The sequence below is a fragment of the Manis javanica genome, chromosome 2 (genome assembly GCF_040802235.1).
Source record: "Manis javanica isolate MJ-LG chromosome 2, MJ_LKY, whole genome shotgun sequence".
Taxonomy (NCBI): Eukaryota; Metazoa; Chordata; class Mammalia; order Pholidota; family Manidae; genus Manis; species Manis javanica.
In genome coordinates, this window is record NC_133157.1 from 72974026 (window position 1) to 72991674 (window position 17649).

At 38.7% G+C, this 17649-nt stretch overlaps 1 protein-coding gene across 6 annotated transcripts in view; it reads left to right on the plus strand.

Annotated features, from left to right (window-relative positions):
- PCSK5 (proprotein convertase subtilisin/kexin type 5) overlaps positions 1-17649 on the plus strand; it is a 433086-nt gene that overhangs the window by 211610 nt on the left and 203827 nt on the right. For all 6 annotated transcript variants that reach the window (XM_017664305.3, XM_017664306.3, XM_036991294.2 and 3 more), the window contains exon 10: positions 1199-1302. In XM_017664305.3, coding sequence (XP_017519794.3) covers positions 1199-1302 — 104 coding nt within the window. The remainder of the gene's footprint in view (positions 1-1198; positions 1303-17649) is intronic.

Below are 17649 nucleotides of genomic sequence, written 5' to 3' on the forward strand. Positions count from 1 at the left end.
CTCAAACACATGTGTGTGGTGAGTGTGATGGGAAAATGTGATATAAAGTGAGGCGTTGTAGAGCTCCATTAATTGAAACTTAGCTGCAATTAAGATACCAGGTTCTTGCTCTACCCAGGAGATACCGGTGCTCATAAGTATGCATATGATGGGTGCAGAGAGTACACATGTCCCTTTCACACCTCAAGCAAAGTAGTAAGTCATTGTCTCCCTTCCCTACATACTCTGTCCCATCCTTTGTAAACATACTTCTAACATGAAGGTGGTAGGCGAGGAACAAATAAAATAACAGAAACTGCATGATCATTGCAATACTTCCTAGCTAAGTAAAAGATTGTCATACCTCACGTTCAAGACAACATTGAATAAGGATCCTGATTAGAATTTCAAGTACATACTGAGTTACGTGCCTTGCAATATATACGTATTCTTTGAGAGAGAACAGAAGTCTGTGTATGTGTACTTGTATCTGTTTTTTTGTACGTCTATGATTAGTACTGTGGTTCTCCAATGAAAGTGTCCACTCTTCAATAGTACCTTGGTGCTCTTCCATGCTTACAACCACAAAAAATAGTTATTGAATGCAATAACTACTTATTGCAAAGTAAAAATATTCTCGCAGCTGTCTGGGCCTTGAAGCCCAGCTTTGGAGCCCATATTCTCGTTTTTTAAAAACATGAAAATGGGAACTTGGTTTCAGTTGAGGCGTTTTCTGTATCTAGCACGTACATACAGAATGCTAACCATGGCTAAGATCTTTGTCTAATTACAAATCAATTGCCCGGCTGTGCCACCGAACACAGAGTGTTCCAGAGGCCTTCGGGTTTTGACATTAGCTTAGGTCCCGTTCCGAGGACAAGGGGGTGACCCCTAAGGACGGCAGGGCCAGCCCCGGGAGCCATTTTGTTGAGGAACCTGGAAATACTCACCCTTTAAAAAACTCAGTTACACCAATGAATACCACATTATTTCTCAAACTTACAGTTCCATTTTCTGCCTCCCCCAGACGAATGTCACTTCTCCCCGCTGAGAACAAGAGCGGCTTTTGGCATTTGTTTATCCCAAACCCAAATCGCTGACCCTTTGATTTTAGTACTTTGCCATTTTGCTTTCGCTTTTTTAATTTGCTTGTGACTCTCTGCTTCCCCCACCTTTTTTTTTTTTTTGGTACAATGATTCTTGCCTTGTCTTTCCCCAGTCCGTTTCTGACCTGGAGAGACGTGCAGCATGTTATTGTCAGGACTTCCCGTGCGGGACATTTGAACGCTAATGACTGGAAAACCAATGCTGCTGGTTTTAAGGGTGAGAACTTCTTTCATATTCTGTCACAGGCAAAATATTTTTATTTTTCCCCCATTTTAAATGGCGAGCAGGAAAGAGAACCCCTCAAAAGAAATTTAAAATTCTGTGCTGACACCCAAAGAGGCTTGATCTTTTAGTAAATAAAAGGCAGGTTCTTTTTTTCTTTAAAAAAAACAACATATGGAAGGCAGCATTCCTGGGCTTCCCACATCATAGGTCCATTTCTTAAAAGATAACCAACTTCCAAGAACAGTCGACCTATGAGGCTCCTATTAGTTTATTATCTGCTGTCATTGATGATCTGAGTGGGACTGTAATAATGTATTTAAAACTCCTCAGCTTCTATAATGATTACTTCCACTGAAATGAGAACTGGTGTTTTTTTTGTTCACTTTCGTGTAGCACTGTTAGTGGCTGGGCCGTGCTTTCTATAAATTTTGCTTTTGTTGTATTTTTTTCTTAAAACTTCCACAAACAGAAAAACAGGCATAATTCTAAGATATTACTTTATACAACCATAAGTTCTTAGGAAGCTTTATCATGCATAGTCCTCACACATTTGTGTGCAATACGCAGGGGCCGACTGTTTTTCCCATGGCTGAGAGAGCTCCATAATTGTTCCAACAGTCTTACTAACACTGGCCATTTTGTTTGTCATCTCCCACAACATTCGGTATCATAAAGAGACCAATTATATAAAGCAGGTATCCCAAAGCTTAGTATATTTACTCAGGATTCAGATGACCTAAATTTTAATAAATTAACTTACAATAAAGATGACTTTCTGTCATATCTGCAGACTTAAATAGACTCCCAAATAATCTTTGAATCATGATTTATCCCTTTGGATGATAAAAAGTATCCCAAAGCACAGGGATAGTTAAAAATGGAGGTTCTGGTGCACAGATCATTGCTAATAAGATAAATAGTCCTGGGCAAGTCATTTAATTTTTCTGGGCCCTAGCTTCCCCAACATAAACATTTTAGAAGTGGAATAATATTATCTACATATGCTATCTTACATATAATTTTAATATATCCTTGGTGAATTATATGCAATATACACAAATGTTCATGCTAGAAATGTAAAGTGTAATTTTACAGATTATTTGCAAATATCTTATGGTCTCATGCTTAGTCCAGAGCTAAAAACATACCAAGTAAGCAACACCATGTAAAATAGTTCTTTGATACCATCTTCACTGAAGGCTTCACTCCATGATTAGAAAAAGTAGTCTCTCTGCTTTTGAGTATTGTCAAACTCCTTTCCATGCTCTTAGACTACATAATGCAGCAGTAAGTGTTCAATGAGCTTTTAATCTAAGGAGTTGTAAATATCTGTTGGGATCACATTTTCTGCAGCCTAAATCGAGACATTTGATCCCAAATAGCAATGATTACGTGCAGCATTAGAAACACTTGAAATTTCAGTTGTTACAGAAAATCCAGGATATAATTTGCTGTATGTTTCCTTTTGATTAGCTTCTGCATGCTCTCAGCTCCAACTGTATAAATCCATGAGGCTGGGGTTGGGGCTCCGGAAGGGGGGAAGAGGGGACCAAAACATAACCTTGGCTGGCTCGATGTTGCAATGAACTTCTTCATAGAAGGTTCACAGACTAAGTACATTGACCTCCATGAAGCGGAGGAATCAACTTTAACTGAAATAAAAGTCTAAGTTTTACTTACTCCTTTTTGGCAACTTAAAAAGAGCAAATGGTTCTAATAAAGAATGCAACTCTTCTGAAAACCTCTGTTGGTTTCGGAGAGGGGGAAACAGAGGATTTAAACTAAATCTCCAGATCCAAACCTGAGGCCAAAGGGGCTGAGCACCCCTCTGGCAGGGAGGAAAGAGTCTTTTACTATTGCACGTGGCAATATTTAGTATAATATTTCATTCTCCTCTGAGATTGCTGCCAAGAGTAACAATTAAAGTTCGCTTTTTCATAGATGAATTACCCTGAATGGTCTGGACTCCCAGTGGAATTGTTTTGTAATTTTGTTGATGGCAAGCCCCATATTTCATCTAAACATAATCATAATAAGAATTTTGTAAAAAAGTTATTTTCTTCCCTACTCTAAGCATACCATCCCCTCCCTAGTGTCCCACAAATAAAAGTGATTAAGGCAGAGGCTAGCAGGAAAGGAGATGTGCTTTGGGGAAGGAGAGAATGCAGGTCACTAGGACTGGAGAAAGATGGGCTGACTTTTTATGAAATAAGAACTGAACAAACAAAAAAATAGCTAATGCTTGGAAGAGGTTCATGCAATGAGAGCTCAGCAAGAGCTCATATTTTAAATTAGGTCAGCCAGCTTTTACAGGCTTTGCTTAGCCGGAACACATGGCCAAACATTTCTCCTTAGACAGGTGAAAACGGAAGTTGCCTGCAAACAGAAGCATGTAACCATAGATGCTCCCTCTTCCCATGCAACTTGGTCCTAATGCCAAGTAGATGTATGCATGAAACAAATCTGAACCACTTATGCTTCCCTGGACTTGCTTTTGTGCCCTAATGTCAAGAAAGTTTACTTATTTGGAAAGTGTTTTTTTTTTTAAAGAAAAAAGAACATGGTAATAATCTCACAAATTGCTTGGTAGATAATCTGCAATGAATGTCAATATTAATGTCAGAATTTACTTCTCATCAGGTGAAGCAGAAGCAGCTCAGAGGAGCAACCATGTTGGTTTCAGGGTCTTGCCATCAGTAAATTGGTAGTCTTAGTTATCACTGCTCAGTTTAGAGAAACCAGAACCCTAAAGAACAAACTCTTGCCAAACCCTGCCTAGTCCATTGTGTACAGTGTCTTTACATTTCTTCAGACATACCCATGTGTAATACATCCTAGGCAGAAAACAGAGCCAGATGGTTATGAACTAGACTGGTGTGGGCCTCTTCTTAAGGCAGACCTGATCTCTCTTTACCCACATGTTATGGACCTGGACAATGGAAGATTCTCCCCAGAGGCAGCTGCTGGCTTCCTGTTGACTGCCTAGACAGGCTGTCATTAGGGCAAGGAGGTTGGCCTTGAGAACCTAAAGAATGTGGCCTTCTAGTGACTTATCTATGTGTTTCTCTGAGACTGGGATTGGCTTGGAGTTGCACACTCATGAGCTGGGTGCCTAGAATTTTCTCCTTGCTCTGTGCTGTCTTTATAATAGCATTCTAAAAGTGCATAGTGAGATAGGCTCACAGTGAAGGAGATCCGAAGCTGGAAGCCACTGATCAACATTTTTAGATGAATGGTACCTTAATTCTGAACAATTTTAATTGAATACTTTTTAACAACTTGAATTGAAAATATTCTGGCCTGTGCTCTTAAATAATAAAAATAATCTCTTGTTGTATAATTAAAGGGTCTTATATAGGAAATTCACTTTTCAAAATAAACATAGTCCAATGAGTACATACCTATGGAAACTAAACATCATTTTGATTTTTCATTGTTTGCATAATACTAGTTGAATTTCAGACAACACCCTTTGGATTTTAACTTCCTCCAAAGATGGTTCCTTCAAAAATAAATGGAATGAATATCACCTATCAAAGAATTTACTGGAGCTTGTACATGAGAATAGGGAAGTATTTCTATGAGACCAGATGAACAGATGTGATATTTGCCACCAGAGAACTAACACTCAAGTTCTGGTATTTTGCTACTGACCAACATGTGCAATGCCAGAGATAACTTTGGCATTAAATTATTTGTTTGGGGCTTTTTCCAGTGGCAATTCCTCCTCCTTTGATTCCTTCCCTTTCCTCTTATGAAAGTCTTTTGTATTTTTTCCTCTCTGTTCTTTTTAATATCACCCTTGTGCTCCTCAAAATGTACCAATCAGCTGTAGAAGCAAGGGTTTTTGCCATCTGGGTGATTCTCTTCATGGAATTCAGTTTATGCAGTCTCTGCATTTATCCATTCACAAATATTTCTTAAGCGCCAGCCCAACACATGTTGAAGTGCACCCAAAAAGTGGAAGTGAAAGGAAATGTCAGGGGCCCCGTGGCATTGCCTAATCTGATCTGGCCATGGTATGATTTACATACAGTAACAGACATTTATACGCACTTTTTTCCCCCTTCAGTCAAGCCCAAACGGTCTGCCAGGTCATGTTTATAAAAGTGTCAATGATATTTCGCTCATCATCTAAAATGCAGCTTGACCTCAGCAGCAGAAGCATCAACTGTGTCTTTTGTGTCAGGCAGTGTATGCTTTAACTGGCTCTGTTTGTGGGTACAGGATATGGAGACCATAACAGCCATGCTGAGGACTTTAATTCTGCATTCTTCTAGAATCATATCATTTTGGAAAGAACTTAGCTCTCTGTTATGATCCCCTCGCTTTTACTGCTTTAATCTGAGAAACCAACAAATCCACCACCCCTCTTTCGCCCAGTGGCCTAGGCTGTGCTGGCTAATTCCTCCCCCGAGTCCTTGTCTCTGGTTTGCAGATGCAGTTACAAATATAATTGCATCCATGTCACACCAGTGCTTTAGCTTTTCTCAATGTCTCTGTGTTTGGATTATATGACTGTATGCAGTTAAACGCTCTTAAATCTAGAAACAGGAATAGACATCAGATAATAAATTAGGACCTTCTGTCATCTTTACTAGGCGAAAGAATGAAAAAAATGTCATTGAAAATCAAAAATGACAACTAAGTGAGCGAGGTTACCACGCCTTCCATTTCACTGCCCTCCCAGACTATGTAAGTCTCTTTTTTTCTACCAGCATGTTGCTGAAACCTCCCCATCCCCACTGACTCTTTCTCTGACCACAACTAAACTACTAGATTTTTTTTTTTAATTTTCTAACTGATTTCCCACCATGTGGAAAACAATTGACAGCCTAACATGACTTCTTAGCCTCCAGGGCCTTAACTTTTAATAACCTTTATTATTTTTAATTGCCATCATTTTATTTCCTGGTAGGGCTGGTAATTTTAAGATGTTCCAATATTTTTTAATACCTACCTGTCTTGCTTTCAGTTTGTAACACTTATTAAAAACAATTAGAGGTGCTGAAACCATTAAGCATGCCATGTGTTGAATTGATACTAAAGGTTTTGAAATGTGGGCTGGGTTTTTTTTTTTGAGTGTATAAAGTGATAACTGATATATTACCATTTGGAAGAGTAAAGCTATATTTTATTTTACTATTTTACTACTGTACAAATAATATTTCACCTTTGCCATCTAGCATGCTGATATCACATTGGTAGCTATGATTAAAGCTATGTAATTCAACCTTAATTGGTAATCTGCACATCATGTTTTGGAAGAAAGGTCAGAGTGAAATATTATGCATCTGGTCAGTGTCAGAGGAGATATCAGAATCAGACGCTTTATTAGATCCCAATCTATTGCAGAAGTAAGGTAGTTCTTCTCTCATAATGCACAGAAAGAGGGAGGTAAATACATTTGGTTCTATGTAATAAAATTTGCTCACTGGAAATGCCACCTTATTTTCTTTCAAGATTCCATGTTTTTATACCATTGTACTCTATGACCTCATATGCAATATTTTAATATATATTAACTTAAAACCTCTTACCTTTGTTTTTGTTGGCTACCAATTGTATGAGCTTATCTTGTTGCTCATTGATAAAAAAGATGTCACACATAATGAAAGGATTTTACCTTTATTCTTTTTTCTGGCAATTTACCTGCATGGGAACAGCAATACAGAATCCCTGACAGAAACTGTTCAATCACTGCTTCTTCTGGAGTCCATATCCAGAACGTCCACTTATCTCATCAGAGTGTCCCATTCATGCCTACTAAATATGTGAGGTTTAAAAATATTTCCTACAAATGAAAAATGTTGTTTTCTCCAGGTTGGTCTGTGGCTGAATGGCAGCATTACGTTTGTCTGACATTGGGGAAGCTTCGTTTTGTTTCATTTTTTTCATCCCTAAGTACATAAATTTTAAATACATGTGGCTTCACACTTAAAATCTATTTTCAAAACAGAATTAAAATGGTGGTTGAACTATCAGGCTATTATCTCTATACCAGATATAATTAGTTAATGAAGAGAATTATGTTTGGAGTAGTTTTGTGGTTTTGCTATGATGTTACCAACCTTTAAATTCTAGTAGTGTCTGTTATTGATACTTTCTCTGGCCTTTGAGGAAGCCAATTAAAGTTTTTGTATCTTGGTTTTTTAGAATGTGGGTAACTAATACCAAACATAATGAGAGGGTTGAGTTGAATGAAAAGAGCTTTGAAAATGGAAATACCAAACATGAAAAGAGTCTTAAATATATATTTTCATACATTGCAGCCTCCTACTGCCTGAAATGAGGATGAAGATAGGGAACTCTGTTGTGAGTTAGAATGCTGTTTGGGAGTTGAAGTTAATTAAATTACCTTGAGTAGGTGAGAGGGAATGTATTAAGGACTTTGTAATAAAATTATCACTAATATGTCTTCATACTTTTTATCCCATAATTGCATATCAATAACTATATTATAATCACTATCAAACACAACTATACTTAAATTCTGTTTTGCAAATTAATTTTAACATTTAAATGTCACCTTGACTTCAACCTATTAAGTCTTAAAAATTGTAATTAATTATTCAACATAGGAACTGGTGATAGAAATCTGAACTGAGTGTAGCTATCAATTCTTATTGCCTCTTTAGTCCTTAATGTACAGTATAAAATCTGTGAGTATAAAGTATTTTTTAACAATTTTCAAACACTTGAGAGAGAGTTGATATCTCTTGTTATGTAATTGCCTGACAAAAATTGATTTCACTAATTCTATAGAGGCTGGACTTCCCCAGGTATTTTTTAAACTCTTTTTTTCAGCTCATGAGTCTGGCTATGACTAATGGTAACAAAGCTTGATATATTGGGGTGACAGTTGATATTTTAGGCAAAGATAAAAATCATCAAACCCTAAACTTGGTGATTGTAAAGGGTAATCAACCAGGACCAATGCTGTTTTTCAGACCAAAAGTGTACTGTGACAATAAAGTAATGAAATGGATTTCTTTGGATCACTAATAATTGGACCAGTTTCAAAATAAAATCCCAGAAGGGATTTAAGCTGAGACAGTCTCATGGGAAACACATACACACACATACATAAAAACACATCACTTACAGAAACTTTCAAAATTCAATAACCATTTTCGTATTTGAGGTATTGTGTTTATTACGAACAATCAAACTCACTCAACATAGTGGTTCAGAGAACGGACTCCAAAGTTGAACAACCTGGCATTCAATCAGATAAATGGTATATCTGGTAATCTACACACACTCTTGATCAACTTTATTGGAATAACTCTATATATAATAAAACACCATTTTAAGTGGAGAACTGTATCTATCCATGTAACCACCACCACAATGAAGTCATCAAACCTGTCTGTCACCCCAAAAAGTTCTTTGGGCCTCCTTTCTCATTCCCTTATATCCCCTCCCACTTCACCCTATGCAACCAGCTATCCTTTCTGTCACTACAGACTGGATTGTCTTTTGTAGTCTTTCATATAAATATAATTACTCAAAATGGGCTTCTTACTCTCCAGATAATATTTGTCCTTGAGTGCATGAGGCATCCATTCCTCTTCACTGCTAAGTGGGGTCCCACTGTGGGACTGTATCACCATTTATGTGCTCGTTCACTTTTATTATTTCCAGTTTAAGTCGTTGTGGGTAAAGCCAGATGAATATTCATGTACAAGTCTTGGCATAGACAAATTTTAACGTTCTAAACGTTAGAAACAGAGACCCCAAGGACATGCGAATGATCCAAATGGCCAACCAGATGTGGAACATTTCAGGCAAGGCATAAGCATATATGAGAACTTGGCCAAGGTAAAGCTAGGACTCCATCGTAGCTGGAGTGCATGGCAAAGGGAAGAACAAGAAAATCAGTATCATATACAGAATTCAGCACATTCTTAGTAAGCACTCAGGTAAAATAATCTACATGGCATGCATCATCCTCATAGAACATTTAACAATGAATTAATGAACATCATTCTCTTAAGATCTCTTAAAATGGAACATATATATGTACAGATGTGCATAGAGGTGTGGCCATTAAAATGCTCTGCGTAACTTAGAAATGAAACCAGTCTTTTAGCTCTTTTGACTTCTAAACCTACCTTATACTCACATATTTCCTGTAACACTTCTATTCTCGTCATTATAGTCTGCTTTATTTTATTTGGATTAAAGTTTTCATTTGTGAATGATTTTCATTGAGGGCACAGTTCCAGATAAAGGGCTAACTAACTTATTTGGGTTCTCTGTTTTTCTGTTTTTCTTTATTTGGATTTCAATGAACAGGAAGTGGGCTCAGAAGTGTGGGAAAAGAGCCTGATCTGCTGATAATTAATGAGTTATGTTAATGTCACATACATATCAGAGGTTAGAAGTGTAAGTGAATGTAATAGGCAGGTGGAAAACGTTTGAGTCAAGTGGGAACTGATGCTTGTCTGAAATAGTTTCTATAATGGTTAGTCAGTTTAAACAGATGCACTATTTTGTTTCTTTGCATTTCCTGGTGGATTGGAGATTAAAACCAAATGAGACAGCTACAGTGAAAGCAACAGTCAGGGTAAAGGAAGAGAGAGAGGGCCCGGTGTGCAAAAAGGACAAGTGTGGTGTGAAGGGGAAAGTGATTTAAAAGAAACTGACAGCACAGTTACTTGGATCTGAGAGTTAGAAGCTCTCTTTTGATTTGAAAAACATTTTGGAGCCACTGCCGTGATTTGAGAAAGTGAGTTAGTCATAGCAAGGACTTTGAAGCAAGTTGATTCTAGTTGCTTGTCTGATGTCAGAAAGAATTTTATTGCTTAAACTGATGGTGCAAACTCACTGGTCCTATGATCTGTCTTACAAAATGACATGTATATAAGCAATTGACTTGCTAAAGTGGATGAAAATTCTCCTGCAGCAATAATTTTATGTTCTCTTAGTCTACAGTTGTATAGTCCTGACCTGAAGGACCGTGACATTCAGCAAAAATTGTTGTCATCTTTGGCCCTCTTCTAAACAAGAGTTATGGGGTTGGGATATATAACCATCTTCGCTAATTTTTTTTTAAGTTAAGGAAGAAATGCTTTTTGATATGGCTTTTTAATATGCCAAGGGCAAAGAGTGTGGCGACAAGCTTGCTTCTTGAAAATTGTCAGACCAGAAATTGTACTTTGAGAAGGCTTCACAAATTTCCTATGACCAAAGTATTTTCAATGGGTATTACTGTTCACCATGATCTTCAGAAAGCCACTTAACTTCCAGTGTTTGAATCATGTTTCCCATATATTTGTATTTACCATGTGACTTTGCAGAGATTTAAGGAAAATAAGTAACAATTCTGGCGAGCCTCCTGAGTTGCTGTAAGATTGTGGCAGAAAGAGTGACAGAAGCATTTACAGTTTTATAAAGGGCTCTTTTTCCTAAGGTTTATATTAATATTCTTTTTTTTGGCCATGAAGCAAACTTTGAATCGCCTACAGTCTCAGGAACCTGCATTGCATTTCTGAACCCACCAGAGGCTACAATGTATATGCTTTCTTAATATGCTGCTCAAGATGGGTTTGTCTGGAAATGGTTTGCTCTGTTTTATGTTTTTTACCCTAGAAGTATCAGGGCCAAGGCAGAGGGTAGGTGTCCAGCTTTGTTCTAGAGTTCAATACTGTGCATCTTAAAAGCCTAACCCCACCCCACCCCCACTTAATTCCAGCCACATTTGGCTACAGAATCAGAGAAGATACTTAAAAATGCAAAAAAAATATCTCTGATTATATGATAGGGCTGCCTCGCTTGGTTGTACAGGTTAACTGTACTAGGGAACTAATCTGAGGAGTTAAATGAAGACTAAATTCCAGCCTGTGATTGATCATTCACTGAGCCATGTGCCCCAGAGTGGGATAATGTCCACCTTAATGTAAGACGTAGCTTTCGCTGATGCATGTAGGTGCCACATGAACAGCCCTGTTGCACAGCATTCTGGGGTAATTTGTCCCACAAATGTCAAAAGCACAGGTAGCTTTTAAAAGTTACCTACCCAGAGACAGTTTTGTTCATTTTGACCTTCACCTTTTGCTTCAACCTTGACATTCATAGAACCTTTGTTAGCACAGTAGCACAGTGTTACTAGAATCAAATGGTTTTACCAGTGACAATTTCATTGCTGTCTTTATCATCAGCTCTCCAGATAAAGCTTGAAGTAAAATCTTAGAATTTTCAGTGAGTGTGAGTGCTAAGCACAAATCTGTTATTCTTTTCATACTCTTCTTACATTCTCCCCCTTTTAGTAATCAAAAATGATTGAAGCTTCATGAATTCAAATGTACAGTTATTTCATTTAGAGCCAGTAGGAGATCCATATTTGGGGGAAGAGTCCTTATAAATATTGGCATATGCAGGATACATGAGCACAGATATAAGACGGTGGTAAAAGTCTTTGTTTAAAGCATCCATGATTATCATTAAGCTGTCCTGTGATGGTACCCCAACAAACCATTTTTATCACTGAGGAATGGAGCTTTAAGTGTGAAAGGAGAAAATGTGATCAAGGTGCATGGGAAAAACTCTGTTATTAAAGCTAGCAGTTTGGATGCTGATATTAGCTTCCCCTCACAGACCACAGCTCCAGTTCCCTGTCCCATAAGGGACAGAGGGCTTTCACATGCTGTGACCATGCTAAGGCTGTCATAAATGGGCATTGCTTAGCTGTGAAAACTGGTGCAGGATCAATAAGATAGCCCAAATGAACAAGAGAAAAAAGGGCCTTATGATACATCTTTTTAAAGGATAATTTCAGTAAAGATGGCTTAGCCTGTCCTGTTTTTTCCCCTCTGGAGAGATCTTTATATTGGTGTCAGTGTCAATAATACAAACCAGACCCAAGGATTCAAAAAGAAATCCTGAAAATTAATCCTGCCCTAGTGCTACACATAACTTCCTAAGGCTACTGCATGTAGCAGGGTACAGTTACGTGCCAGGTAATTGCTTTGCATACTCCATCTGGATATATCTTCTGTGAAATAAATACATCCAGACTTGTTTCTTCTTAGACTCTCAATTCAGACACTACACATGTTCACATCTTGCCGTAGGCCTTTCAAAGCAATTAAACTTCTATCACACATCCCGTTATGATTTCAACAGGCTTCATTTTAAGGTGGTATACCAGAACACACGGCACACCCTGAAGTTTCCAGAATCATCTTTGAAAGAGCCAAAAAGAAGGGCATTGTGATCACGTCTGGGTGTTAGCAAATGGGAAGTTGCTCTTTGCCATGCAATGCTGTTTTGCCATCTGTGTGTGTCTGGTTAAGCTCTAATGAAGGGGGGAAAAAGCCTAAGCTTGAATATAAAATAAATTCTCTTTTCATATTAATAATATGTTCATACTTGGGGAAAACCCCAGATAGAAATGGCTGAAAAGGTCATTTCTTAGCAAAAATAAGGGGAAGGGTTATGGGTTTGTTGTTAGCTTTCCTTCCAAGCCCCACATGCTTCTTTTTCTGCACATAGTATCTTCATGAGTTTTGAAGAATTGAACAGTTTTTATGCAGCTGGTTTGTTCAAGACAAAGGGAGTAAAAATGTTCCAGTGTTCATTTGTTATGTATAAATTCTCCAAATGGTTTCCCGCCTTTGCCACCTTGTTATTCTGAGGATGATGACTGCTTTGACAATTAGTTGAAAGAAATACTGTGCATCTTAAAGGCAACAGTAATCAATGGCTACATATATAATACAAAGAGGCTCTGAACACTTGGGATCCAAATCCTGTGACTTCGGGCAAGTTCTTTTAATGTTCATTAGACAGGTTTTTCAGCTGTACGGTGTGAATAAAACTGCCGTACCAATAGGACTTGTATAAAGATTTCATTAGCTAATAGGTAATAATGAACATGTAAGGTTATTATTTTTACCTCCCATATAAAATTTCTTCTGGCATCTTATTTCGGGAAGCATGCTTGATACATTAAATGTACTTCCATTGTAGAGGCAGTAAGATTAGATAAAATAGGTAGACTTAAATAGTTAAATAGATACTTCAGTGCATTTATATTTTCAACATTGTAACCAAGCATGATTTTGTATTTCACCTAGTCAGCCCTCTGTCCTAACAATGCACAAAATTTAACCTCTTGGATAATGTGCCTCAAAGAAGGACTATCTAAACTATACTTGTGCTTGAAGAGTGGGAGGAACCTATGTGCATCCATACACTAAGTAGGAGAACTTTATCTTCTTAAAATATCTGTATAAGAGAAGCAAAAATGTGTGTGGTAACCCCTATGATGGCAAGATATTGGCAGGATGTACTTTATAGCCAACTTTCCCTTCCAGTGCCACTGGTGCAAGGAAAGGGTAATTGTGAGTCATGCCTGCAGAGACTCAGGCCCTGTGTTGGGGATGCTGGCAGCCCAGTTAACCAAGCTCTATCCATTATGGTTCCAGGGAGATACTAGCCCTAATACCCTAGGAGGTGGACCAACAACATCACCTGGGAACTCGTTAAAAATGCTAATTCTGGCCTTGCCTCTCAAACAGTCTCATCTCTTTATGGTTGCTTAGCCATTTGGTCCCAACCAACTGGTTGTTACAGTCCTATTGGGGAAACTTCATATCCCCTGTGTTGAAAGGAAAAGAAGAAAATTTCCGTTATCCTACTGCCTTAGCGCTGTCCTCCCTTACTTACCTAAAATTCCCAGCAGGTCATTTGAATTAGCTGCTTCCATGTCCTTACTCTTCAGTCCTCTGTAATTCTCTGTAATCTTGTTTCCACTTCCACTTTTGAAGTGAAATTACTCAGACTTTCAAACATCTCCCATTTGCCAAATCAGAGGGCCTCTTGTTTTTGCCTAAGATTTCACGCTTTTGATCTACCCGGTCCTGGTCTATCATCTGTTGCCTTTCATGATGCAAAGATGTAACCCGTGTTCTTCTGGCGCTCACTGGTTCCTTTCTCGCCCTCCCTGTCACCTTAGCCATCACCTCAGGTCTGTTGCTTGGAGAGCTCTGGAAGGAGGGGCTTGCTTGCTCTCTCGCTCCCCTTCTTTCTCTCCCTCCCTTCCTCTTTCCTGCTCACATCCTCTTAATTCCACTGCTTTTCTTTCATATCCTTGCCTTCCTTTCAAATTATGAGTAGCACCTCCTTATGAATGATTCTCAGTTCTACACCTTCAACACTGACTTCATGCATCACTGGTATGAAACGTCTGCACAAAGCTCTCCCTATTGTCATTCAAAACTCAAAACTTCCACAACAGAAGCTACTGGTAATCTTTTACAAAACAACTCCCAAAAATGTACCTTTATGGTCAGGGATACCCTTCGCTGGATCAGCCCGTTCACTTTCACCCTTCCCTCTCAAGTCTCCCACATCATGGGAGTTGCAGAACATCATTGTTCCCTTCTTATATGACATGCAGAGCTCTTCTTTCACTCCCTCTTTCTAGAACCTGGTGGATGGTCTCCCATGCCAACACCGTTGGAGTAACTAGTGCCCTGTGTTCTTTGCACCCTTTCATAGCCCGTATACCAATGCCCCATCATTCTTTCTAGAATATCAATTAAATGATGTCATTTCCTTAATCAGTGGTTACTAGTTAACCTCCAGATTAAATCCATTTATGTGATTCCAGGCCCACACAGCTTTCTTGAGGGAGCAACATCCCAGTCTCATTACTTACCCCCAGTTATACCTCTATGAATCCAAACCTTACTCAAGGATTTAAGAACTATTTCGAGCCTTATTTCTTCTAAGAGAACATGCTGTCTTCATTAATGGCCTATTTTTCTGAGATTTTACAGAAAGTTCCTTACTGTATCCCTTAAGCTTAAAAATTATTTCAGTTTTATGTAAATGAAAGGAATGTTCACAAGAAGCCTTACAGAGTACTTGAAACTTAGAGAAGTGTTACCTTTCTTCCCAGTGAGATGGTGACATTCCCAGTTGCAAAGAATAATTTCTTCTGTGTTGTCACTCTTCTGTGTGATTTTTGACCAGCATATGGGTAATGGTGCCATACCAGGTGAGCCATGAATGTGCGAATAGATGAAGTAACCTTATCTTTGTAACCACTGCTTAAGTACTGAGTGTCAAAATGCACTCATTTAACATAAATATCAAGCAGATTTTCTATTCCTTTCTTTTATGAGAATTTAAGGAAAAAGCGAAAGGAAAGGAAAATTAAAGAGTTATCTAAAAATAGTATGTAAATAATTCACAAATAAGAATTTTGGCTGCTGACTCATCAAGATCCCAGTCAATGGTTAATTCAAGTTATACACCAAGAAGACCTAGGCTAGGGTGCTGACATATTGCCAGTAGAATCTTTATTTAGCTTCTACCCAATGGCCCTTGCAGTACACTTTTGATCTTGTTCTCATCTCTGTCCAAACAATCTTAGTTTCCTAAAAATAAGCATGGTTGTGATCTGTATATGCCCTGAGATACATGGCTAGGTCTCCTCAAACTAGTAAAATAGTTTTTCTACCTCCATCCAAGAAATGCTAGTCAATTCACTTAAGTAAATTACCTGCTTATTATAACCATGTTGGGAGCAAATAAAAAAGGAATGGCCAGAGAAAAGAAGAAAATAATTTGACATATTTTCTTCTTTCCTTAAAATGGAAAGAGGCCGTTGGAAGTAAGCAAGCATATCTCCTTATCTTAACTCTGTAAATCGAAAAAAATGCAAATATGTATATTATGTATGCATATATAATATAATAAACTATGTGTATATACACTCATGTATAGTTGACCCTTTTACAATTCAGGGCTAAGGGGGTACCAATCCCCTCACTGTTGAAAAAGCATGTGTAACTTTTGACTCTCCAAAAGCTTAACTACAAATAGCCTTCTGTTGACTGAAAGCCTTACCAAATACATACAGTGTCAATATTTTGTATGTTAAATGTATTACATAATGTATTCTCACATTAAAATAAGCTAGAGAAAAGAAAGTGTTTTTTCAAATTGTCACAAATCTCAAAAAAAAAATCTCCAATATGTTTATTGGAAAAACAATGCACATATAAGCACACCCTTGAAGTTCAAACCTCTGCTGTTCAAGGGTCAGCTGTGTAATGAAGTACACTGTACATGGAGAAGAAAAACTGCTGGTTTTCCTGAATGTTTCTTCCTTCGTCTGTCATGACAAGCTTGTCTGACTACCTACATCTGCTGACCAACCATCCCAAGGGGAGCTTTGAAGTGCAGACCCTGCAGACCGCCAAGTATCAATGTCTGGAAACTTTCCACATGCAAGTCCTCAGTAGTGCTTGCAATGGCTGGCATGTTTGGATCTGGCTGGAGTTGTTAGTAGAGCCTAAGATTTTAGGAAGAGCAAGAGAAAAATAAAAATAAGCCATGCAGAATAAGGCAGCTGCTCAGTTTTCCTGCCCCAAGGGAGTCTGCATTTTGCACCCTGAACAGAAGACAGCATTGCAATGCTAGATGCTTATTCTGATTCTCTAAGCTTATGTGCCTGTCACACTAAAATCTGAAAGGGCATATAATGAAGAGATAGATGTCAGAGAAAGGGAGTAAGAGAAGGGAAGACATGGATAATTCTGAAAGCTTGCTGGCTTTCATCTGTCCAGAATGTTTAGGTGTAGGAAGACTGACATACGAGACTGAGGAGCATTGCATCCAACTTTCTCATCCTCTTGAGTCTTACATTTTATGTTTTCCTATTTAGCTGTTTATTTTTACTTTAAAGGGGACAGTAGTTAGGTGTTTACTTAGGCATGAGGGAGGTGGTGACCTAAGGCGTGTATTGTGGGCCACTCACGTTTCTCCCCCTCCCGCAACACTGCCCTTTTGGCCTGGTTTGATTCATAGGTGCAGAAGGCACAGGGTTCCTCATGGGAGCAGTTATTTCAGAGCAGGTGGTTCAGTGCATTGAGGATCAAAGAACCCAAAGGTGCGAGGACTCCAACAGCTGCAGGGGCTCTTTGATCTCCCGTCGGAGTTTCTGCTCACCCACACATCACACAGCCCACCTCAGCAGGAATTTGCATAACACCTTTCAGTCTAGTGGTTTACTTCTAGGTAGATGGGAATAGCAACAGCCTGATGGATGGCGGGGGACCCCCAGCAGTTGTGGCTGGCTTTTGGCTCTCCCAAGGTCTGCTCTTAGCCCCTTGTTTCCTGCCTTGTTTACCCCTAATACCCGTCCCCTGCTGACCGCTCGCCTCACACACTGGCCCCTCCAGGGCTGTTGCTTTCCTCCCTGCTCCAGGGAACCACACACAGACCTGACGATGGTTTAACCAGGAGGCTCCAATCTTGCTCCTGGAGTGCCCTCCCTGCATCTGCACCTCACGTAGTCCTCCTGCACCCAAGCACACT